Source organism: Salvelinus alpinus, chromosome 2 (assembly GCF_045679555.1).
Source record: "Salvelinus alpinus chromosome 2, SLU_Salpinus.1, whole genome shotgun sequence".
Taxonomy (NCBI): Eukaryota; Metazoa; Chordata; class Actinopteri; order Salmoniformes; family Salmonidae; genus Salvelinus; species Salvelinus alpinus.
In genome coordinates, this window is record NC_092087.1 from 54717568 (window position 1) to 54744295 (window position 26728).

A 26728-nucleotide genomic window follows, 5' to 3' on the forward strand; every position below is an offset into this window, starting at 1 on the left:
TCAATGTGAACCTATAAATCTATATAACCCCAGAGTGAAACCAGGAAAGCTAGATAGACTTGATAAAGATTTCTAGGTTTAGCTAAGTTCTACAGAAATACTATACAACACAAAAAAAGACACTGTACAAAATAAATATATAATTGTGCTTTGATCCTTTATTCAAACTCTTGGCGTTTGGATTCAGCCATTTGGTAAACCAAAGATAATAAATAACAAGTAGATGGAAGTCATGACATATTGATAACCATTAGACATTATAAACAAGTGGACCGGCAACATGTTTTCAACACGGACCGCTCACGTCTCACTCAACCGTAGTTCATATAAGACACAGCCGTAGAAAAATAAATCTACCCCCCCCCCAAAACAATAGTAAAAACGAAATTAAAGTCTAACAAAAAGCATATGCTCAATGGTTCTGGGAGTAAAGTATGTCATGTCTATAAGGCCTCCTAGACAGAAGCTCTGCGAACAAGTGGCTAGAATATGGCACCGTAGCGGCGACTGACAAAACGTCAGTTTGACAAGAGACACGAGGGACCTACTGGATGTGCAATAACACAAGTCTCTCACAATCATGATTGTGGTACAACACGGGATTTCTGAAATACAGTATAAAGTGAGAGAAAAAGTCCCCCAAATGTAACTTTCCTATATTTATGATTCAATTCATCCCAAGGTGCATTTGGTTCTGGGTTCCACTTCTTCCACACCCCAGATGTACAGAACTTTCTCATCTCGCGTTTCCCCACTCCAGAGATAATCAAAACATTGAATGCAGGAAAGATTAAGAAACCATCTTCTTGTAGGGGAAGATGTTTTAACATCGGTCTCATAACATTGTTGGAGAGAGTGAGGTTTTCTCTGTTGAGTTGGCAGGGGACGTTGGATGTCTTGTGTTAAAACGCTGCATCCCAATTATCCACCCTTTTCTCCAGAGCCCCAATATCCCTCATCCTTCTCAGAGGACATTGACCCCTGGCTCTGGGCTGACCCTCTCCTCCCTTCTACTCCTCACTCCAGGTCCTGCAGGTTGATGGTGCTTCCTGTGAACTGGGAGTTGTCCGAGCCATTGTCATCCTCTGTCAAAGCAGGAGGTTCCTGAGGAAAGGCAGAAAGAAATGACTTCTTTACTTCTATGTTAACTACAGTACAAACAAACACCACAACCACTGACATTCAAATTCCTTTCATTTTAAAACATTTGGTATTTATGATGCTTTAAGCTGCAAAAGCATCAGCTACTCTTAATGGGGTCCACATGAAACATGACATTATTAGTCATGCACTGAAAAACATACATTTAAAACATCACACAGCCTACATATCAGTACATACACACAACATCTAGGTCTAATACATTGTACAGTGTAAATTACAATACAAGATACATAAAATGGCTGTGTCTCTTCACAGCTCCCTTTGTGCAGTAAGGTGTTCTTTTACAGTTTTTGTAACTGGTTTTATTGCTAACTTGAGTTACCTGGGGTGGCAGAGAGTTCCATGTAGTCATGGCTCTATTTAATACTGCGCTTTTCCCAGCCTCTGTTGTGGACTTGCAGACTGTGAAGGGACCTCTGGTTGCATGTCTTGTGTTGTACCGATGAGTGTCCGAACTGTGTGCCAACTGCTTGAACAGACAGTTCAGTACCTTCAACACATCAATACATCGCACAAAGACCCATAGTGACGCAGTCAATCTCTCATCTTTGAGCCAGGAGAGACTGACATGCATGTTACTGTCACCTTCTCTCCGTGTACATTAACTGTGATCGATACGTGCTTCTCTGTTCCCGGACCAACTGCAATTCACCTACAGCATGTCCTTCTTTGCCGCACATGACCACACAGCTGGGCAGTAGTCCAGGTGTGTCAAACCTATTTGGTCGACAGATGTCAAGAAGGCATAGCAACGCCCTATCATGGACAGACCTCTCTCCATTTTAGCAACCATTGAGTCTATATGTTTTGACAATGACAGCATGCCATCTAGCGTTACACCCAGCAGTTTAATCTCAACTTGCTCAATCGCCACATTATTCAATAGCTCTAAATGAGGTTCAGCATTGAGTGAGTGACTTGTCCCAAATATTATGCTTTTAGCACGAGATATTTAGAACCAGCTAGTTACACATTTCAAAACTGACTGTGTTGAGCGTCTCCGTGTCTTACTGTTGCAGCCGACGTGTATACTGTTCGAGTTGTCAGCGCACACACAGGCTTTATTCAAGGTCAGCGGAAGGTCATTTGTACTGCCCTGCGGAACACCACACAACTGAATTTGCATGAGAGGCTTCGATTAAACGAAGACCCTGTGTTCTACTAGATAAGTAACTCTCGATCCATAATAAGAGGCAGAGGATGCAAATCTATAACACCTACATTTTTTCAGCAATAGGTTATGATTAATGACATCGAAAGCTGCACTGAAGTCTAACAAAACAGCGCCCACAAACTCCTTAATATCAATTTCTTTCAGCCAATTAGGAGTCATTTTTGTCAGTGCCGAGCATGTTGAGTGCCCTTCCCTATAAGCATGCTGATAGTCTGTTTTCTGTAAAATAACTATTTCATAAAAAAAAAATCTAAACGTTTACTAAGCACTTGTAACAGACTGTACCATTAAAGGGTGCTCTTCTATTTTTATGTAGCAGAATGACCTTTGCCTTCCACCAGGTTTGAAGGCACACTGTCTTCTAGGCTTAAAATGAAATATGTGGCAAACAGGATTCACAATCTATTCTGCTACCAACCTCAGCAATTTACCATCCAGATTGTTGGTACCAGGTGGTTTGTCCTTATTGAGTCCCACTTTGTGGAACGCAAAACTACAATGCTTGTCTTTCATTATTTGGTCTATTATGCATGAATGTAAAGGATTAGCATTTGATTTTTGCATGTCATACCTAAGTCTGCTAATCTTGTCAACAAAAAAGTGATTAAAATGGTTGGCAACAAGCCATCTGCCTCAATGGAGGATGGAGCAGTTGGATTTTTTGCCTAGAATTGAATTTAAAGAACTCCAGAGCTTTTGACTATCATTCATCTTTGTTCCATAGTATAGTTGATTCTTTTTTGTTTAGTTACGTGATTTCTGATTTTACTGTATGTTTGCCAGTCAGCTGTGTTGTCAGACTTAATAGTGCCATCGGAAAGTATTCAGACCCCTTGACTTCTTCCACATTTTGTTATGTTACAGCCTTATTAAAAAATTTACTAAAATCATTTCTCCCCGCTCAATCTACACACTATACCCCATAATGACAAAGCAAAGACATTTTTGCAAATATATTAAAAATAAAATAATCACATAAGTATTCAGACCCTTTACTCAGTACTTTGTTGAAGCACCTTTGGCAGCGATTGCATGGCTGCACAGCTATTTTCTGGTCTCTCCAGAGATGTTTGATCAGGTTCAAGTCCGGGCTCTGACTGGGCCACTCAAGGACATTCAGAAACTTGTTCCGAAGCCACTCCTGCGTTGTCTTGGCTGTGTGCTGAGGGTCATTGTCCTGTAGGAAGATGAACCTTCACCCCAGTCTGAAGTCCTAAGCACTCTGGAGCAGGTTTTCATCAAGGATCTCTGTACTTTGCCCTGTTAATCTTTTCCCCTCGATCCTGACTAGTCTCCCAGTCCCTACCGCTGAAGAACATCCCTACAGCATGATGATGCCACCACCATGCTTCACCGTAGGGAAGGTGCCAGGTTTCCTCCAGACGTGACCTTTGGCATTCAGGCCAAAGAGATCAATCTTGGTTTCATCAGACCAGCGAATCTAGTTTCTCATGGTCTGAGAGTCTTTTAGGTCCCTTTTGGCAAACTCCAAGTGGGCTGTCATGTGTCTTTTACTGAGGACTGGCTTCCGTCTGGCCACTACCATAAAGGCCTAATAGGTGGAGTGCTGCAGAGATGATTGTCCTTCTGGAAGATTCTCCCATCTCCACAGAGGAACTCTTGAGCACTGTCAGTGTGACCATTGGGTTCTTGGTCACCTCCCTGACCAAGGCCCTTCTCACCCGTTTGCTCAGTTTGGCTGGGCGGCCAGCTCTAGGAAGAGTCTTGGTGGTTCCAAACTTCTTCAATGTAAGAATGATGGAGGCAACTGTGTTATCTTCAATGCTTCAAACATATTTTGGTACCCTTCCCCAGATCTGTGCCTCGACACAATCCTGTGTCGGAGCTCTACGGACAATTCCTTTGACCTCATGGCTTGGATTTTGCGCTGACATGCACTGTCAACTGTGGGGCCTTTTATAGTGATGGTTCGGATTTCTAAACTTTAAATATGAATCATTAGTTATGCTAGAGACATGAGGTGTGCCATAGTCTACACCAGAAGTTAATGGGTATCTGTAGGAGGAATGCATATGATCAATGCAATTAAGCTTGGAATGTACTGAGTGTAGGGAAAACAATCACGTGGCAGCACTGATAAGGGGGAGAGCCATGGATTAGTGATGAAGGGGGTCCAGGTGAGGTCACATTAAGGGAAAATGAACAATTTATTGCCAGTATCTCTTTATTTTCTGCCTAGCAATAAAGATTCAATGTTTAGCGAGACAGAGGAGACTCCACACCAAATTGGGGTATAAATACCACCAATGGTAGACCCAAGTATGTCTGTTCAGCTGTTCAATCCTCTGGGATGAATAAACTTGGTTTAAGCGTTCATAGTGTCCGTCGAGTTCTTACTCTGATATTTAGAACCTAACAATAGACAAGTGTGTGCCTTTCCAAATCATGTCCAATCAATTGAATTTACCACAGGTGGACTACAATCAAGTTGTAGAAACATATATCAAGGATGATCAATGGAAACAGGATTCACCTTAGCTCAATTTCAAGTCTCATAGTAAAGGGTCTGAATACTTATGTAAATAAGGCATGTTAATTTTTTAATACATTTGCAAAAAAAATCTAAAAACCTGTTTTTGCTTAGTCATTATGGGGTAGTGTGTGTAGATTGCTGAGGAATTGTTGTTAATCAATTTTAGAATAAGGCTGTAATATAACAAAATGGGGAAAAAGTCAACGGGTCTGAATACTTTCCGAGGGCACTGTATTTCCCATTTCCTTTGCCTCATCCCTCTCAGCCATACAGTTTATCAATGAATCATCTATCCATGTGGATTTGGCCGTTCTAACAGTCAGTTTCTTGACGGGCGCTTGCCTAGCAGTAACCGGAAGAAGCCGTTTCATAAATGCCTCAAGTGCAGCGTCCGGATGTTCCTCATTACACATCATTTTTCACATCTTCCATATAGGAATCATAGCAAAACCTCTTGTATGATCGTTTACACACAATTTTAGATCCATTCTTTGGAACCTTTGGCTAGATATGGATATTATAATCATTACATCCAATTGGTGTGGATACTGCTATTGAGGCAATTTCTGCAACATTAGTAAAGGTGTGATCAATACACCTGGGTGATTTAGTTCCTGTTTGTAAATACCCTAGGAGGTTGACTGATGACTTGAAGCATATTGCAGGCAGTGGTTACAGCTTGAAGATTATTATTGAGTGGGCAGCTTTATGACAAGCAGTCAACATTTAGGTCAGCCAGATAATATACCTCTGTTGATATCACATACATTATTCAACATTTCACACAGTCCAAATACTGACTTTTAGTACCTTGGCGGTCCATAGCAACTTCCTACGAGAATAGGCTTTAGGTGTGGCAGATGAACCTGTTCGCCAAACATCAGTGTCCGACCTCAATAATTCTCATGGCTGAATGGAAGCAAGTCCCCACAGCAATGTTCCAACATCTAGTGGAAAACCTTCCCAGAAGAGTGGAGGCTGCAATAGCAGCATAGGGGGGAAACAACTCCAGATTAATGGCCATGATTTTAGAACGATATGTTCGATAAGCAGATATCCACATACGTTGTCATGTAGTGCACCTAAAATTAAAAAGAGGGGCGTGGATCAGAAAACCAGTCAGTATCTGGTGTGAGCACCATTTGCCTCATGCAGCACGACATCTCCTTTGCATTTAGTTGATTAGGCTGTTGATTGTGGCCTGTAGAATGTTGTCCCAATCCTCTTAAATCGTTTTGCGAAGTTGCTGGATATTGGTGGGAACTGGAACACGCTGTCGTACACGTCAATCCAGAGCATCCCAAACATGCTCAATGGGTGACATGCCTTGAGTATGCAGGCCAATGGAAGAATGACAGATGAGCTTCCCTGAGATAGTTTCTACAGAAACTCTTTGGTTGTGCAAACCCATAGTTCCATCAGCAGTCCGGGTGGCTGGTCTCAGACCATCCCGCAGGTAAAGAAGCAGGAAGTGGAGGCCCTTGGCAGGCATGGTTACACGTGGTCTGCGGTTGTGAGGCTGGTTGGATGTACTGCCAAATTCTCTAAAATGACGGAGGCGGCTTATGGTAGAGAAATTAACATTAAATTCTCTGGCAAAAGCTCTGGTGGACATTCCTGCAGTCAGCATGCCAATTGCACACTATCTCAAAGCATGAGACATCTGTGACATTGTCTTGTGTGACAAAACTGCACATTTTAGAGTGGCCTTTTGTCCCCAGCACAAGGTGCAATTAACGATCATGCTGTATAATCCTCTTCTTGATATGCCACACTTGTCAGTTGGATGGATTATCTTGGCAAATGAGAAATGCACACTACCAGGGATGCAAACAAATTTGTGCACAAAATTTGAGAAAAATAAACTTTCTGTGCTTATGGAATTTTCTGGGATTATTTTTTATTTCAGTTCATGAAACATGGGACCAACAATTTACATATTGCGTTTATATTTTTGTTTAGTTAAGCAATAACTACCCGGAATATCTGCATTGACCCTTTTTGCACAAAATCTTGAGTTTTTACATACGCTGCTGTTACCGTTTATTATCTACCGTATCTTTTTGTCTAGTCACTTTATCCATACTTCCATGTACATATCCACAATTACCCCCGACTCTGTACCCAGTGTATATAGCCATGTTATCGTTACTCATTGTGTATTTATTCCTTGTGTTGTTATTTTTATTATTCATCTTTTTCTCTCTGCATTGTTGGGAGGGGCCTTATGTAAGCATTTTGCTGTTAGTCTACACCTGCTGTTAACGAAGCTTGTGATAAATAACATTTGATATGACTAGCTATGAGAAATGAGTTTGTCTTGTCCAGTTAAGAAGTAAATCAAAGAGAATGGGCACAGGCCATCAGACCGATGTTCCCTCTAACTTTTTGGGGCACTGAGCAAATTTTAGGTCTTGTGAGCAGAAACTTGAACATTGTGAGAAGTTTGAGCAACTTCTGGGACAGTGAACACTGTGGCTGTACACTTACAGTTTTAGACAATAGCCAATAGGCTATTGTGGCTATTTGGGCATAATGTAGGCCTACCAAAAAAAAACAATGGAGCAAATCCCATAACCTTTTCATATGGAAATAGCTTTTGATTACTATGGTATAGCCTACAGTATGTGTGGTGTTCAATGCAGGCCTACACTGCATGGGGCTTAAAAACATTTTTACATTATAAAGGGGTTGACATTAATTCATGATTTTGTACTTGGTCTGTAACACCATTGGCCAAATAGGTGACTGTAAATTGCATTCTATTGTGTTATATGATGCAAGAAACCACTTTACAAAATAAAATAAATTATTACTCCCATACAGAGAATTAGACAATGTAGGCTACCTCTCTGCCTATTGGCTTATTTGCATATTCAAGCCCGTCTCAAAATACAACACCGCACCTTCAATTAAGACTTAAGCTTTTACCTGATTGGCTTTTCAAAGACAGCTTGAAATGTAGCCTACACGTTTTGTGCTTTTCCAGGAAGCAGCAACTTCCCATTGCTGACCTATACTTATCTATAACCAGGTTAATAACTCACTAATTAGCAAAGAATATCAACAAATGTGCACCTCTGCGCTCTGAACTGAACTGAAAAGCACATTCACTCATGGGTAATTGAATGACCGCTTGTGGGCTACGCCAATATAATTCTACTCTGTTGCGCTCTGGCCCTGCAACAAAAATCAGACCCAATCTTGCAAAGTTAGATTTGTTTTGTTGCATTGAAAAGGGGCTGATATAATGTTAATTCAATCACAGAAAAAAACCTTGATCAATATAGTGGAAACTAACGGGGCAAACTCAGTGAAGCTCAATCTCTTGCATCTGGCATTTCTTCTGTGGAGCAGTCTCGGAGGAAGTGAGTGGCCGTGCACGCGCACAGCTTAGATGGACATTGCCTCAGACTGCGACAACTTGGCTGCACAGTCATTGGCATTTATTTTTTTTGAAAACCCGAGTCACAAATAAAATGTATTACTAATTCTATGTGCAAAAAAAGCCCACCTGTAGGATGTTGACGGGCAGGTCCACGGTAAGTTGGGAGTGGGAGCTGGAGGGCTGGGAGCTTAGCTGGAAGGCTAGGTCCCCGTCGCTGGGAGGGTCATCCTTACACACACACACACTTTAAATAATTCATTTGAATCCACAAATCATATTAAAAAGGATTCAAACATGCCAATGGTCATGCATGGACAAGCTAGTATATTTTATTTTGGTCTGTAATACATGCCTTCCTCATCAGCACTCTTGTCTGTGCCGTATAAAAAAAAAATAGCATTGCAAATGTCCTGCTAGGAGAACCTTCTCACCTGCAAGAGTTGGATCTGCACATACTGGGCCCCGGTGACAGGGTCACGGATAGTCAGCCCCCCATTTGCAGATGCAGAACCTTCACCAAAACGGGCGCTTGTGGGAACCAATGGCGCTGAGGCACTGCTGGCCTTCCCGCCTTTACTCTTCCTCTGACCCAATCCTGAGCTCCCTGTAACAAGAAAGGATTAAATAGTTCAAACTATTACTACTAGGAGCTAAATCATATGAGACTAGTACCGTATCTTTAATGATGCTCTTTCTCTACAACAGATAAAACAGGAGCATAATCATATGAGAAGTTCCTATGATGCTCTTTTTTTTTTTTACGTCTATGAATAAAAATGAGCCCAATTGTGAGTGGAGTGTGGGCTATAAATTTACCTGAGCAGGCGGTGGGGCCTCTCTGTTTCCTCTTCTTGGCCAGCTGGATAGCTCTGTAGTCAGTCCGCGCTGAGCCACTACTTTCCTACAAGACAGATAGGAAAAACGTGACACACGAAACAACTGCCGTGACTCGGAACATGTATAGAAACGAGGACATATAACATCATCTTATCTCAACTGAATGTCAAATTAAGGGAAAACAGTTATTTGAATTTCATTCTTCAAATTCTGTAACCAGAGCGTTAGTTAGTAAGCCACTCACCAGGAAGGAGCAGGGCGAGACTGCCGAGCTGTGGCTGAGCTCAGGCTCTTTCTGTGGGCTGAACGTGCAGCCGCTGCCGTGGCCAGGGAACACAAACTGGGTCAGCACCTTGCCCCCCTCCTGCTGCCCCAGCACCTCCACACAGCCCAAGAGAGGCCCGCTGCTACCCCTGCTCCCTCCAGCCTCAGTCACCTTAGAGGGGGACGAGAGGAGCCTGGTCCCAGGGGGCGCAGCCAGGGGTGAGGGCTCGGCAGCCAGTGTGCTGGAGGAACTGAGGGTGTGTGTGAGTGTATGGTGGTCTGCGGTGGATGTGGCGGCCTGCATGGTGAGGGCTGTGAGGGAGCTGAGGGCCTCGGGGGTGACCGTCTGCACGTCGTCCAGGTTGAGTGTGCCCTGCGGGGGGAGGACTCCCCCAACTGTCCCCTCAAGGTGGCCCATGTCCACCCCTGCCGCCAGGATGAGCGGGTCCACGGAGGCTTTGGCCATGGTAGCACCGTGACCGGACGTGCCTAGGGCGGTGCCAACCGAGGCTGGGTCGATGGTGAGGATGCCCGAGCTGACCAGGGACAAGTCCATGGCGAAGGAGCCTGCCGGCCCTGTGCTGCCCACAGGCACCCCGACCCCGTGGGTGGTGGGCGCAGGACCTCCAAGCACAGCAGAGAACAGGGAGCTGAGGTCCAGGTTGGCAAGCTGGTCGCTTCCGGTGACCCCCGAACCAGTTCCTGTGGCGGTGGCGCCGCTGACCAGCTCGCTGCTGGGGGTCAGCGTGGGTGTGGCCTCCAGCTGGCTTAGCATGTCTGATTGGAAGAAAGACACACAGTCATTACACAGGCAGTGGGGGTGTTTGAGCATGTGTTTCTTGAGGAACAGAGTACGTGTGTGTGATCCGTACCGGGGCTGAGGTGGTGGTGTTTGAGCATGTGGCTCTTGAGGCTACTGCGGGAGGAGAAGTGCTTGCTGCAGTTGGCCACGGGGCAACACGTCCTCAGGCTGCCCGCGTCTTGCTTGTGCTTCTTCGAGTGGATATACAGGCTGCTCCGTGCTGAGAACTTGGCACTGCAGCCTACACAGGCACACACACGTAAGAAGACACATTTATCAGAGGCCCTTTAGAGAGAAGAGCATATCCAACTATCAACCAAAAGTGGTTCAGTCCAAAAATACTTTAAAAAGGGGAAATTAATGTTTTGATTAACCCTACATGGATAAAAGGACGAGGCCAACGGTAAGAGGACAAGGCCCGTATTCATAAAGCGTCTCAGAATAGACCATAGCAGTGATGAACTAGGATCGGGCCTCCCCTGTCCATGTCAGCTAATCTTATTCACCATGGCAAACGCTGATCCTAAATTATCTCATGATGACACCTACCGTCTACGTGGCACTCAAAGGGCTTGGTGCCCAGGTGGGTGATGCTGTGGCCCTTGAGGTGCTCTGCCCTGGTGAAGGACTTGCCACATCCCTCCTCTGGGCAGGTGAAGCGCCTGTCGTCGTCATGCTTCCTGAAATAACAGAGGGCAGGGGGGGTGGTGGGGTCTATGTGGTCCAAGGTTCAATTCTTTCATCATATGTATACAAATATAATGAAATGCTTACTCCTATGGCTCAGGGAGTTTGAGCTATGGGTTTGCTGGCATTCCAGAAAGGAACACACAAAACTGGATGTGTTTTGTAATGGCAAGATGCTTCGGATAAAACTTATGATAAATTACCTTTTTATTATTACTGCATTATCAATTAGGGAAGAGTATGACTCTGAACAATAAATCCAACACTTTCAAACAAGAGTGACAATTTGGTAGGACAGTTATGAGAGAGGCCCTAAACTAGAACAGAGGACCCACATCATCACAATACCTAAACACCTCAGGGATGGAAAGTTGAGTGAGGGACAGCATTAAGTTACCTTTTATGCCTAAGTAACTTGGACATGCTGGTGAAGGACCAGCCACAGGCCTCTGAGTCACAGATGAATGGCCTCTCGCCTGAAACCGAAAGAGGAGACTTAGCCTAGGCATGAGTAACTATACTAATGGTGAAACATGGACAACATAATATGGATTTGTGTCTGTGTTTTGATATTAATATCATACAAGCATTTATTGGTCATGTACACAGATTTGCAGGTGTTATAGCAAGTGCAGTGAAATGCTTATGTTACTAGCTACAACAGTGCAGTAGAATATACACTATATACACAAAAGTATGTGGATACGCCTTCAAAGCAGTAGATTTGGCTATTTCAGCCACAATCGTGGCGGAAAGGTGTACAAATTAAAGCACCCAACCATTCAATCTCCATAGGAAAATATTGGCAGTAAAATGGCCATACTGAAGAGCTCAGTGGCTTTCAACGTGGCACCGTCATAGGATGACTCCATTGTAACAAGTCAGTTCGTCAAAACTTCTGCCCTGCTAGAGCTGCCCCGGTAAACAGTAACTGCTGTTACTGCTCAGCCGCAAAGTGGTAGGCCACACAAGCTCACAGAACGGGACCGCCGAATGCTGAAGAGCGTAAAAATAGTCTGTCCTCGATTGAAACACTCACTACCGAGTTCCAAACTGTCATTGGAAGCAACATCAGCACAAAAACTGTTCGTCGGGAGCTTCATGAAATTGGTTTCCATGGCCGAGCAGCCGCACACAAGCCTAAGATCACCATGCACAATGCCAAGTGTCGGCTGGAGCAGTGGAAATGCGTTCTCTGGAGTGATGAATCCCGCTTCACCATCTGGCAGTCCGACCGACGAATCTGGGTTTTGCGGATGCCAGAACGCTACCTGACTCAATGCATAGTGCCAACTGTAAAGTTTGGTGGAAGAATAATGGTCTGGGGCTGTTTTTCATGGTTCGAACTAGGCCCCTTAGTTCCCGTGAAGGGAAATCAACGCTACAGCCTAGAATGACATTCCAGACTATTCTGTGCTCCAACTTTGTGGATGGCCCTTTCCTGTTTCAGCATGTCAATGCCCCTGTGCACAAAGCAACATCCATACAGAAATGGTTTGTTGAGATCGGTGTGGAAGAACTTGACTGTCCTGCACAGAGCCCTGACCTTATCCCCATCGAGCACCTTTGGGATGAATTGGCACACCGACTGCGAGCCAGGCCTAATCGCCCAACATCAGTGCCCGACCTCACTAATGCTCTTGCTGAATGGAAGCAAGTCCTTGAAGCAATGTTCCAACATCTATTGAAAAGCCTTCCCAGAAGAGTGGAGGCTGTAAAAGCAACAAAGGAGGGGCCAACTCCATATTAATGCCCACGATATTGGAATGAGATGGTCGACAACAGGTGTCCACATACTTTTGGTCATGCAGTTTACGTGTTGACAGTTTTGTTAGTCGCTTTGGATCAAAATTAATCTGTGGCAGTTTTCGCTCAGCTTATAAAAAGCATTAAGTAACCATAAATGTTAAAATTGAACGTGATATAGTATGGGAACATTTCAGGTGGATGCTACTCATGACAATGTAAAGTGCACTCAGACCTTTGGAAAAGTGTTAAGGCTATATAAACATATCAATCACTATGAAGTACCTGTGTGGCTGCGCATGTGGATCTTGAGGCGGCAGGCCTTGTCATAGCGCTTGTCGCAGCCCGGATAGGTGCAGGTGAACTGGCCCGTCTCGCGGAAGTGTGTGCGGTTGTGGGAGAATAGGGCACTGTAGGTGATAAAGGTCTTCTCACAGCCTGAGGAGACACACACACACACACACAGGCAGAGGTTAAATACACACACAGAAAAAAAAAGTTACTTCTGTGACAATATATATGAATACACGTGCATATAGACTCACTTTAAACAATGTGAAAATGAGAGTCTCAACATCATTCTGTTACCAAGGAATTGCCCATTAAATAGTTGTTCAGGTGAAATGAATGTTCAGAATGATGATTCAAGTTTCAATGTCACATGCACAAGTACAGTGAAATGCCTTGAGTTTACAAGGAAGGCATTTGACTACACAAGCGCATATGACATTGAAACATCATTCTGAACATTTATTTCACCTGAACAACGTTCGCCTCACCTGGAAATTCGCACTTGTGCGGCCTCTCGGGTTCAAAATGGGCCCGCTGGTGATTGGTCAGCCGGGTGGCGCTGCGGAAGCGCTCACTGCAGATTTCACACACGAAGGAGTTCTCTTGGTCGTGCTGCTTCACGTGCGCCTTCAGGTTGTAGACCGTGGTGAAGCGGCGGCCGCAGCCCTCCCACTCGCACTTGTGTGGCCGCACCTTGTCGTGAGACTGGAGGTGGCGTTTGAGCTTGTAGGAGGTGGTGAAGGCCCAGCTGCAGCCCTCAAAGGTGCACTTGAAGGGCCTCTGGTCCTCAGTGTGGTTGAGAAGGTGCATCTTGACCTTTTGGCGAGCGTCGAAGGTGCTGGGGCAGCCGGGCTGGGGGCAGCGGTACGTTGTGACTAAGGCACCTTTCTTGGAGAGTCCTGAAGCACCGATGAAGCTGACAGGCTGGAAGTCGTCGTTGTCGACACAGTCGACGAAAGAACCCTCTGGCCGCAGGGACACCAAGTCACCCTCGCTTATGGCACACAGCGTCCCGCTCTCCTGCTTGATGCCTGGGCACGAGTCCAGAGAGGCGCCAAACTCTGACAATGAACAGTGGTCAGCCAGAGTCAGTTCGGAGTCGCTTGTGGACATGCCAAGCCTATGCTCTTCGTGGTGACCAGTCCGAATAACTGCCACGTTGCTGATTTTCCCAATGGATTTGGTCCCGCTGTCATAGTTGAGAAGCACTATGTCCTCATTGTCTTTCATTCCAAGGTGTTCCTTCAAGCCCACCATTCCGTCATCTTTGTGGGTGTAACCCTCTGGAGGTGCTGCTAGAGTCAGTATCCCGTTTTCTATGGTTACTATGATGCTTTGGTTGTTTATCATGATGGTTCCAGAGAAAGTCTCGTTGGCAGAGGCCCCATCTGCATTGGCGGAAGCAGAGAGGCTCGTGCCAGGGTCGGAAATGAAGTCGGAAGTCTCCATAGTGTCGCTCATTTCCACGATATAGGTGTTTTCTGAAATCAAGGCACTGCGTTCTCTAGCTTCGGGCTGAGAAAGTAATTCGTCTGCCGCGCCACTGTCAATGTTGTCAAGGTGGCCGCATATGTTATCGCCATATTCGTTTGTCAAAACAGCGTTTTCATTCTCCGTTTCATAACACATAGACTGTTTTTCAGTCGGTACAGTTGCCTCACCCTCACTATTTGAACTTGAATTTAATACACTACACCGAGGAGCAGTTATTTTCAAGGCCCTGCCTGCTAAATTGTTCAAATTCTCGTCTGATTCAATAAGGGCATTGGTGTTTTGAACCTCCATCGAATTACATGGAATTATTTTGGAATCTTCAGGCTTCTTACCGCTTATTGTATCTCCATCTTTGGATGGATTTCCCAGTCCGTCTTTATTTGTGTCATTTCCATCCTCTTGGACAATGTTGAAAACCACATACAATTCCTCGGTGTTTTTATTCGCGCTAGCCGTGGTGTTGCTCCTGTAGGCCGCCGTGCTCTCGCTCGCCAATGACTGCAACAGGGAGGCGCCGTCTTCATGTTGCTGCCGTAAAACCGCAATTTGCAGTTGCTGCGAATGTTCCTCTTCCCCCTCAAAGAAAGGCAACGCCATTTGCAATATGCTATCCCCACTTTCAACATCATATTTGTAACCCGTCCTCAAATCTTGTGGAGGTTGTTGTGTGTTCAGCTCCCTTTCTTTCAAAGTATTCACGTTACGGAGTCCCACACTCGCTGTTTGGGCTTGAAGAGGGCTATTATTTTTACCGTTCTGCTTGCAGACGGGCAAGCAAACACCGCTGCCATTTTCTACCAGCAGGCGAAATGGAGATGTCCTCGGCCTATTGTTGTTGTTGCTTTGCAGTTCGTGCGATTCCAAATTATCCTCTGCTTCGTTCTCGTTCGAAATGGAGCAAGAAAGTGTCGTTGTCCTAAACTGAGACGAGCCTGTTCTACGTGGGGCGCCATGTTGATAGTAAATGTTTTGGGCATCAGAAAGCCCCTGGATTTCCATCTTGGTATCCCTGTAGCAGGCTGCAGTGCATAAAAGGCCCGCCCTTCCCACAAATGGGGAAGGCGAGCCGGTAAGCAACGCCAAAGTTTATCGTAAACCGTGGCCGGAATGGATGGATAACAAACCGATGGAATGGAACTATTTGTATCTTATTGCAAAGTTCAAAACCATTCAAACGCCCTGCGGTGCCGTAATACATACTCGTTACATTCATGTTATCATTGTATTGAATCTTTTCTGAAAGCAAAATTAGTTTTGCATTGTATGTGGTCTTACAAAAATGTATGGTTTACGGGAGATTGTTATTATTGAGGACCACTAGGTGGCACTATAAGCTCATTACTGTCCAAACGATTTTACATAGTTGAAACAAATGTCTAAGGAGAACAAGACATAAAAAGTACTAATTCATTAATGTCTTTAAAATTAAACAAACGTTTAGTTGTCTTATATGTTTGAATGGTTACTTAATTCTCTAAATTACTTTGAGCTTACCTGTGCATGCAACTCTTGATAGTCTGTCTGTAAGCCTCTGTATGCACACTAATATACACTTTTTTGTCAATGTACAATCAGTAATGTCATTAATATATAATGTGTTTAAATGTCTTAATGTAACTATAAACAGTGTATTTTATTTTGTATGAAAGTCTTTCAGGATTAGTAATTCACTGTAAGGCAGAAATCTTTCTCTAAGATTCACAGATTTCCATGTAGGCCTATTAAGCATACACATAAATAGTTACAGACTACAGTCCAGGGAGACATCCACCATGCACATTAGTAATGAATATGATGATCTATTTTGGGGGAATGAGATGCACTGTCCATGGCAATGACCTTTCTTAAAGCATGCATGATTTTGTTAACTCCAGGAACAAACATAATCTGCCAACTTTAATAGTGAGATAAGTCTTAATCATATATCTTTATTTAATTTCTAAGATAAGCTATATAAAACAAATGGACAAATTTACAAATAGGTTTTGACCAACACAAGCAGATAAGGAATAACATAGATATACATTTACAGAATCATTATAGAAAGAAAATCAGGAGGAAGACAGATCACATAATATTCTGTACATGAACTACGATATATTTACATTAGGTATACTTGTAAGCAAACACTGTCACAAAACACTTGAATGAGCAAAGGGGATTGTAAGCAGCATATAGTTTATGTCTGTCAAGCCTAGTTCAATGAGAAGGTTAAACTTATACTGTACACAGAACACAGCCAGATATTCATGCTTTATGCAAAAATATTCAACAGGTGATGTGAATTGAAGTTTACTTTGGTACTTCTACACGCATGCACTATGTTTAAACGTTGTGTCTATTAGAATTTTATCTACTATTCAAATGCTTCATTATCTTTTTTGGTTCTTATATATCTATAAAAAAAAAAAAATATTTAACCTTTATTTAACCAGGTAGGCCAGTTGAGAACAAGTTCTCATTTACAACTGCGACCTGGCCAAGATAAAGCAAAGCAGTGCGACACAAACAACACAGAGTTACACATGGAATAAACAAACGTACAGTCAATAACACAATAGAAAAGTCTATATACAGTGTGTGCAAATGAAGTAAGATTAGGGAGGTAAGGCAATAAATGGGCCATAGTGGCGAAATAAATTACAATTGAGCAATTAAACATTGGAGTGATAGATGTGCAGAAGATGAATGTGCAAGTAGAGATACTGGGGTGCAAAGGAGCAAAGAAAAAAATAACAATATGGGGATGAGGTAGTTGGGTGGGCTATTTACAGATGGGCTATGTACAGGTGCAATGATCTGTAAGCTGCTCTGACAGCTGATGCTTAAAGTTAGTGAGGGGAATATGAGTCTCCAGCTTCAGTGATTTTTACAGTTCGTTCCAGTCATTGGCAGCAGAGAACTGGAAGGAAAGGAGGCCAAAGTAGGAATTGGCTTTGGGGGTGACCAGGGAAATATACCTGCTGGAGCACGTGCTACGGGTGGGTGCTGCTATGGTGACCAGTGAGCTGAGATAAGGTGGGGCTTTACCTAGCAAAGACTTATAGATGAGCTGGAGCCAGTGGGATTGGCAACGAATATGAAGCGAGGGCCAGCCAAAGAGAGCATACAGGTAGCAGTGGTGGGTAGTATATGGGGCTTTGGTGACAAAACAGATGGCACTGTGATAGACTGCATCCAATTTGCTGAGTAGAGTGTTGGAGGCTACTTTGTAAATGACATCGCCGAAGTCAAGGATGGGTAGGATAGTCAGTTTTACGAGGGTATGTTTGGCAGAATGAGTGAAGGATGCTTTGTTGCGACATAGGAAGCCGATTCTAGATTTAATTTTGGATTGGAGATGCATAATGTGAGTCTGGAAGGAGAGTTTACAGTCTAACCAGACACCTAGGTATTTGTAGTTGTCCACATATCAGAACAAGTCAGAACCGTCCAGAGTAGTGATGCTAGACAGGCGGGCAGGTGCGGGCAGCGATCGGTTGAAGAGCATGCATTTAGTTTTACTTGCATTTAAGAGCAGTTGGAGGCCACGGAAGGAGTGTTGTATGGCATTGAAGCTCGTCTGGAGGGTTGTTAACACAGTGTCCAAAGAAGGGCCAGAAGTATACAAAATGGTGTCGTCTGCATAGAGGTGGATCAGAGAATCACCAGCGACAAGAGCGACATCATTGATGTATACAGAGAAAAGAGTCGACCAGAGAATTGAACCCTGTGACACCCCCATAGAGACTGCCAGAGGTCCGGACAACAGGCCCTCCGATTTGACACACTGAACTCTGTCTGAGAAGTATTTGGTGAACCAGGCGAGGCAGTCATTTGAGAAAACAAGGCTGTTGAGTCTGCTGATAAGAATGCTGTGATTGACAGAGTCAAAAGCCTTGGCCAGGTCGATGAATACGTCTGCACAGTATGGTCTTTTATCGATGGCAGTTATGATGTCGTTTAGGACCTTGAGCGTGGCTGAGGTGCACCCATGACCAGCTCAGAAACCAGATTGCATAGCGGAGAAGGTACATTGGGATTCGAAATGGTCGGTGATCTGTTTGTTAACTTGGCTTTCGAAGACCTTAGAAAGGCAGGGTAGGATAGATATGGGTCTGTAACAGTTTGGGTCTAGGGTGTCTCCCCCTTTGAAGAGGGGGATGACCGCGGCAGCTTTCCGATCTGTGGGGATCTCAGACGATAAGAAAGAGAGGTTGAACAGGCTAGTAATAGGGGTTGCAACAATTGCGGCAGATAATTTTAGAAAGAGAGGGTCCAGATTGTCTATCCCAGCTGATTTGTAGGGGTCCAGATTTTGCAGCTCTTTCAGAACATCAGCTATCTGGATTTGGGTGAAGGAGAAATGGGGGAGGCTTGAGCAAGTTGCTGGGGGGGGTGCAGAGCTATTGACCGGAGTAGGGGTAGTCAGGTGGAAAGCATGGCCAGCCATAGAAAAATACTTATTGAAATTCTCAATTATCGTGGATTTATCGGTGGTGACAGTATTTCCTAGCCTCAGTGCAGTGGGCAGCTGGGAGGAGGTGCTCTTATTCTCCATGGACTTTACAGTGTCCCAGAGTTTGTGCTACAGGATGCAAATTTCTGTTTGAATAAGCTAGCCTTTGCTTTCCTAACTGCCTGTGTATATTGGTTCCTAACTTCACTGAAAAGTTGCATATCGCAGGGGCTATTCGATGCTAATGCAGAACGACACAGGATGTTTTTGTGCTGGTCAGGGGCAGTCAGATCTTGAGTGAACCAAGGGCTATATCTGATCCTGGTTAATTTTGTTTTGAATGGGGCATGCTTATTTAAGATGGTGAGGAAAGCACTTTTAAAGAATAACCAGCCATCCTCTACTGACGGAATGAGGTCAATATCCTTCCAGGATACCCGGGCCAGGTCGATTAGAAAGGCCTGCTCGCTGAAGTGTTTTAGGGAGCGTTTGACCGTGATGAGGGGTGGTCGTTTGACCGCGGACGCATTACGGACGCAGGCAATGAGGCAGTGATCGCTGAGATCCTGGTTGTATACAGCAGAGGTGTATTTAGAGGGCAGGTTGGTCAGGATGATATCTATGAGGGTGCCCGTGTTTACGGATTTGGGGTTGTACCTGGTAGGTTCCATGATCATTTGGGAGAGATTGAGGGCATCTAGCTTAGATTGTGGGACGGCCGGGGTGTTAAGCACGTCCCAGTTTTGGTTACCTAACAGTGCAAACTCTGATAATAAATGGGGGGCAATTAATTCACATATGGTGTCCAGGGCACAGCTGGGGTCTGTAACAAACGGCAACAGTGAGAGACTTATTTCTGGAGAGGTGGATTTTTAAAAGTAGAAGCTCGAACTGTTTGGGCACAGACCTGGATAGCGTGACAGAACTCTGCAGGCTGTCTCTGCAGTAGATTGCAACTCCACCCCCTTTGGCAGTTCTATCTTGGCGGAGAATGTTGTAGTTGGGGATGGACATTTCTGAATTTTTGGTGGCCTTCCTAAGCCGTTTTGGCAGTTCCTGTATACTATACAGTGTACAACAAAGAATATTGGCGGAATTCAATACACAATCCGATATCATACAAAACCAACCCAGCATAGAACACTCATCAAATATTTAGAAATGTTTTAGTCAATTTAAAATGTGAAAAACGGTTATCCTCGATGACGACAACCATCAGAAATGTGTTGACTAATCAGGTTAGCGTTCAAAATAATGGAATTATGACTTGCATTGAATCAAATAAAAATAGAATCCTGCCTAACTCACACTTGTGGGATTATGACAGAATTAAGGCCACGTATCCATATCCCAATGCCATAAATCATAAGACAACCCTTCATACTATTGTCCATCTTATTCTATAGCCCCTGTTGACCTACTGTTACAATGTCCCAAATGCTTGATCATTCCCCAAAAGTTTGGTGACAAATGTTTCCCTAATGGTTCATCTCTTCCCAGGGTATCTAAGGGCCACTTCCCAATACGGTTTAAGTCCAAAATTCTCCTTAAGTGCTGTAGGAAAAAGGAACGATGGCATTTGGCACGACATTGACTAACTGTTGTTGTGCAATTTACTTACAGAGAAATCAAATTTGTGCAAGAGAAGCCATGTCTGTTTTTGACACATCCCCAGAAAGCTGTCAGAAGGTTAATGGCAGTCTTTTTAGTAGTTGTAACTATCACTATGGTGGAGTGAGTGAGTGAGTGAGTAGGTGAGTGAGTGAGTGAGTGAGTGAGTGAGTGAGTGAGTGAGTGAGTGAGTGAGTGAAAGAAAAGAGAGAAGAAAGTGTGTATGCAGTAAAAGAGAGAGAAATCAAACAAGTCAGAATAGAGACTTGACTGTGAACAAAATCTCTGCGTTTGAATGATCCGTTATAGTCAGGAATTTCTCAAAGAAAAAATATATAATAACAAGACAAGTAGGCCTACAAAAAAATGACATGCATTGTAAATAAACTTGTGTAGATCCTATGAGCCCAGCCAAAATAATGAAAAAATATAGACCCATATCTTGGAAACCAGAGCTGTGGCGGAAAGAAACCATGCATAAATATCCAAAGTAAATCAGCCCATTGCAACTCCTTCGAAACAGGCTTAGTGGCGAGGGACCACACTTTTGAGAACAATTTATGCTGAGGCACAATCTCTTTCTCTCCGCTCCTCTTTCTAGCAAAAATGGAGTGACACAAAGTTGACCCTGATGCTTTGACATGTTCTTTGCTATATCTAAGCACTTAAGTGTTTGAAAGACGGAGCAGGTTTTGCCACCATTGACCAAAAGCTTGGAAAAGTTTACATTTGGAAGGGGGAAATCAAGGAGAAGTAAAAAAAATATTGCCTAGGTACTGTGGTATATTCAGACCAGTGTTTGGGTCAGAATGAACCTGTGGAGGGACGTCAGTTGGACGTCAGACGACCAGTTGTATGGTGGTAGAAAAATAAATGGGGGCGCTAAAGCTATTTCCATCTCAAGACTATTTTAATTTCCGACCCGTCATTTGAAAGATCAAGACTTCGCTCTCAACAGGAGTACGCATTGCCAGCCAGCAGGCCCTTAAGTTATTTCAATATTCACACATCCTGTCTCTGAATTTATTTTCTGATCTGTAATATAGAGCTTTCACAGGCCATCATATGAAACATATATACATTTCAACAAGTGGAATATATCAGTAATATAGAGAATATATTGATCATGAGGTAACGTGGCTAAGATATCCAACTACATACATACATACATACATACATATAGTGAGGACTGGCATAAAACAATATAATCACTTTTCAATCGCCCCCTGGGCAAGAGGAACCAGTCCAGAGGTTAAACAAGGACATGATGTACAGATATATGAACACAATGGGCGTTTCTCAATATGCATACTACCGTGCTGCACACTCTCATGCTCCGAGTGCATTCTCCGACCCATGTTCTCTTGAGTACAATCTTATGAGGACGAGAGTGTGGAGAATGCATAAAACAATACATTTGAGAAGCACTCGCACTCCCTCTACTGTACTACCTCACAATTCACCTCCCCATTCACTGAACCTTCTTCCAGCCAGGACAATGGCAACAATAGACGAAACGAGATATACACAAAGCAAACGTTTTACTTTATAATTATCAGCTAGATCTGTGAATCGTAATAATCTAGCTAGCCAACTAGTTAAACAGGCAAAAATAACATACAACTAATGTTATGCAAGGTAGATGTACAATTGAAGTTGGAAGTTTACATACACTTACGTTGGAGTCATTAAAACTCGTTTTTCAACCACTCCACAAATTTTTTGTTAACAAACTATAGTTTTGGCAAGTCGATTAGGACATCTACTTTGTGCATGACACAAGTCATTTCCCAACAATTGTTTACAGACAGATTATTTCACTTATAATTCACTGTATCACAATTCCGGTGGGTCAGAAGTTTACATACACTAAGTTGACTGTGCCTTTAAACAGTTTGGAAAATTCCAATTTGAGTCAATTGGAGGTGTACCTATGGATGTATTTCAAGGCCTACCTTCAAACTCAGTGCCTCTTTGCTTGACATAATGGGAAAATCAAAAGAAATCAGCCAATACCTCAGAAAATAAATTGTAGACCTCCACAAGTCTGGTTCATCCTTGGGAGCAATTTCCAAACACCTGAAGGTACCACGTTCATCTGAGCAAACAATAGTACGAAAGTATAAACACCATGGGACCACGCAGCCGTCATACTGCTCAGGAAGGAGACGCGTTCTGTCTCCTAGAGATGAACGTACTTTGGTGCGAAAAGTGCAAATCAATCCCAGAACAACAGCAAAGGACCTTGGGAAGATGCTGGAGGAAACAGGTACAGAGGTATCTATATCCACAGTAAAACAAGTCCTATATTGACATAACCTGAAAGGCCGCTCAGCAAGGAAGAAGCCACTGCTCCAAAACCGCCATAAAAAAGCCAGACTACGGTTTGGCTATTGTACTTTTTGGAGAAATGTCCTCTGGTCTGATGAAACAAAAATAGAACTGTATAAATATATAAAATTAAAGTAAATAAATATATATATAAACTATAGAAATAGAAATAGAAACTTAAGGACAACAAAGTCAAGATATTGGAGTGGCCATCACAAAGCCCTGACCTCAATCCCATAGAAAATTTGTGGGCAGAACTGAAAAAGCATGTGCGAGCAAGGAGGCCTACAAACCTGACTCAGTCACACCAGTTCTGTCAGGAAGAATGGGCCAAAATTCACCCAACGTATTGTGGGAAGCTTGTGGAAGGCTTCCCGAAACGTTTGACCCAAGTTAAACAATTTAAAGGCAATGCTACCAAATACTAATTGAGTGTATGTAAACTTCTGACCCACTGGGAATGTGATGAAATAAATAAAAGCTGGAATAAATCATTCTCTCTACTATTATTCTGACATTTCACATTCTTAAAATAAAGTGGTGATCCTAACTGACCTAAAACAGGGCATTGTTACTAGGATTAAATGTCAGGAATTGTGAAAAACTGAGTTTAAATGTATTTGGCTAAGATGTATGTAAACTTCCGACTTCAACTGTACATATTTCATTGGTAGCTACCAATTCTTCATGGCTAGCTAGCTAGCCAGTTCGCCCTATTGACTTACTATGCACTTACCCATTCACTGAACCGTCTTCCAGTCAGGTCAACAATGGCAATAGCAACGAAACAAGATATACACAAAGCAACCGTTTTACTTCATAACTATCAGCTAGCATAATAATGTTGCTAACCAGATATTTTAACATGCAAAAATGACCTAAAACTAATATTATGTGAGATAGATTCTTCATGGGTTGCTAGCTAACAATTCTTTGTGGCTATCTGGCTAGCTAACAGTACTAGTTGCTAGCCAGTTAGCCCTATTGACCTATTATGGGCTTGTGATATACGGTATGTAGGCAGATAAACATGCCAAAATGAACACCGCCTGTATTTATTAACGTATCAAAATAAAATATTATAGTCAGGCAACATATGAGATGTGAATAAGCAACATTTCATTCTGAATAGAAGTGTATTTTCTCTTGCTTCAGCTCAAATAATGGCCACCATTGATTTCAATACATTTTGTGTCATATTTTACATGTTTGTAAAAAAATTCTTTGCATACTTTCCGTTGAAGCTTGCATTGATGCATGCTTCAACATAAGTACAAATGGAGTACACATTCCAGAAGTGCCCTCTGTGCTTCGTTTCACATACTTTGATTTGAACTCATACTCTGACCCTCCCGTGCTCGGAGCACGGTAGTATGCATTTTGAGAAACACCCAATGACTCCAGATGCCGAGGCTGAGACCTCAACCGTCCAGAGATGCCAACTTATTACCGTCTCCCTTGTTTTGCAAAACTCATCCAAAAGCTTTCAGAAATGCCCTGAGAAGAAATCAAACATGAATAGACTTCCTGTGCCTTTCACTTGTTTTGGATATTAACCGGCTGTCCCACTTTCTTCAATGTTTGTATAGTGTCATTGTACACATGGAAATATACATTGGCCAGAGAGTGGACAAAGTAAAGTACTGCCATTGCAACCCAAGTGGCCAATTTGTTTCCGTTTTGGACCACAAAAGATGTGAGAATGAAACACTCATTGCATGCGTGGCTAGTGAGGCATAGGAAAAAAAGGTGAACATCGATCGCTCTTTCTGTCTGTTGAGAAGCCCACAAACTCTTGCTTTTTCCAACGTTTAACCGTGACCGTTCCTTGACCCCTGCATAAAAAAAGAAGCTAAGGGGCCAGTGAGGGGTTGGCAACCACAGAAGCAGTTCCAACAGTTCTCGCTCCAAAGGTCATGCTCCATTTGACCCTTGTTAAGCTGTACAGTTGTTACATCACAGCATGGCGGTGTTCACCAGGCAGGGAATCGCTACTGCAGTGTGTGTGTGTGTGTGTGTGTGTGTGTGTGTGTGTGTGTGTGTGTGTGTGTGTGTGTGTGTGTGTGTGTGTGTGTGTGTGTGTGTGTGTGTGTGTGTGTGTGTGTGTGTGTGTGTGTGTGTGTGTGTGCGTGCGCATGTGCACCCCAACGGCTTCAGTGTGTGTCTCTTCAGGTATTTGCTGCAACTGAAAATGGTCCAAACAATGTCTCTAAACCCAAGAACCCAAGACCCCCACCCCCACCCAAACCCATCTCTCAGATGCGCAGCTTGTGGAGTCCTGGCGGGGTGGTAGTGGTGGTGGTGGAGGAGGCGGGCAGGGCGGGCCGGGGCTCGATGTCCCTCGTCTTCATGAAACCCAGCAGCTGCTCAGGGATTTCTGCCAACACGTCCTTGGCCAGCCGTGCCATGCTCAGCACCTGGTTGCCCTGGCGGTCTATGTAGTCCCGGAAAGGCACAAACTGGACTATGTCTCGCTCGGCAATGCGCCCCTTAGAGGACACTCTGACCTCGTCACCGTCCAGTTCCTCCATCGCTATGGAGCGGAAACAGACAGAGGCAGAGGTAGAGAAATGGGGTAGAGGCAGGGAAAGAGAGGGAGTTAGAGACAGAGTTAGAGTCATAGACAGAGACTGAGAGAGTCAGACAGAGAGTCAGAGTCAGGGACAGAGACAGAGATAACGTCACGTAAATCCATTATTAGACAGAATGTTGTTTGTGTTATTAATGTGTGTTGGATTTGTGATAAATATGGCACCCGACCAGTGGAGGCTGCTGAGGGGAGAAAGGCTCATAATAATGGCTGGAACGGATCAATTGGAATGGCATCAAACAGCTGGAAACCATATGTTTGATGTTTTTTAAACCATTCCGCTGATTCCGCTCCAGTCATTACCATGAGCCCATTCTCCCCAATTAAGGTGCCACCAGCCTCCTGTGTCACTTTGTTTGCGAAAAGCGCAACTAATAATATAATAGTAGGTCAAAGACATAATTCTGTACATAAAAGCCCCAGAGCAAACATATTTAAAAAACATCTTCCTGAAACTTCATTCTTACATTATTAGGAGTGATTTTAATATAACCAACGGCATCCATATTAGGAACTATTTTCTGAGAACCGACAACATCCTAATATGGATGCCGTAACTATCTAATAGACTACATCATGAATACTAATATCTATTTTGGTGGTGAGGAGCTGTGGGTCCATCTTATCTGGTGTACTGGGGTAGAGAGGAGCTGGGAGGCAAATGCCTGGCCATGCCTGTGGGACTATACAGTTGGGTTCACACTGATGTCTTTGAGAGAGCATGCCTCAGCCATGGGCAGCAACCCAAAACTCCTCAATACCCACCCACCCACCCTCCCTCATCTCCTCTCCTCCAGGACCAGTGATCTGAAAAGCACTAGATAAATTAAGGCAATGGGCTGGAGACCTATCCAGTGCTTTCACCTATGGCTGTAGGGTATAGCAGTGCAGAGAGGAAGAGAGAGGGGGTGAAGGGACAGCAGGATGGCAGGAAAGTGGGGCAGGTGTCTTGGGTAAACCCAGACATGTGGGGGGCATCCCCTGAGTCACTTTGACTTATACAAAGCCTTCTGCTCCCTTGAATGTCACACACATGCACGCATATGCACGCATGCACACACACACACACACACACACACACACACACACACACACACACACACACACACACACACACACACACACACACACACACACACACACACACACACACACACACACACACACACACACACACACACACACGCACACACCGCCTTCTGTTTGCCATGAATGTTACACTACACACAGGAACAAGCGTGCTTACAGAGTACACACACACACACTCACACACCTTCTGTTTCCCATGAATTTCACACCCATGAATGTGTGTGTGTGTACACGCAGGCGCACGAGTGCTTGGTACACACTGATGATGCACATACGTTCACTCCACACACATATGCACACAAACATCTACAGGCACACAGGTTCATCC

The 26728-nt window shown here is 43.8% G+C and overlaps 2 protein-coding genes across 2 annotated transcripts in view; both read right to left on the minus strand.

The window, feature by feature from the left end:
• Positions 1-138: 138 nt before the first annotated feature.
• LOC139564966 (zinc finger protein ZXDC) lies at positions 139-16002 on the minus strand. Its single transcript, XM_071384922.1, has 10 exons — positions 13336-16002; positions 12842-12994; positions 11208-11286; positions 10673-10803; positions 10194-10364; positions 9302-10098; positions 9037-9121; positions 8652-8824; positions 8347-8448; positions 139-1104 (listed from the first exon to the last, which is right to left on the minus strand). Exons 1-10 carry the CDS (start codon positions 15338-15340, stop codon positions 1018-1020), a joined length of 3783 nt encoding a protein of 1260 aa, XP_071241023.1. The 5' UTR covers positions 15341-16002; the 3' UTR covers positions 139-1017.
• A 247-nt stretch (positions 16003-16249) lies between these two features.
• Positions 16250-26728, minus strand: part of LOC139564976 (copine-9-like) — a 186969-nt gene continuing 176490 nt past the window's right edge. The window contains exon 19 of the mRNA XM_071384933.1: positions 16250-25254. Within this exon, the coding sequence (XP_071241034.1) occupies positions 24977-25254 (278 nt within the window). The 3' untranslated portion in view covers positions 16250-24976. The remainder of the gene's footprint in view (positions 25255-26728) is intronic.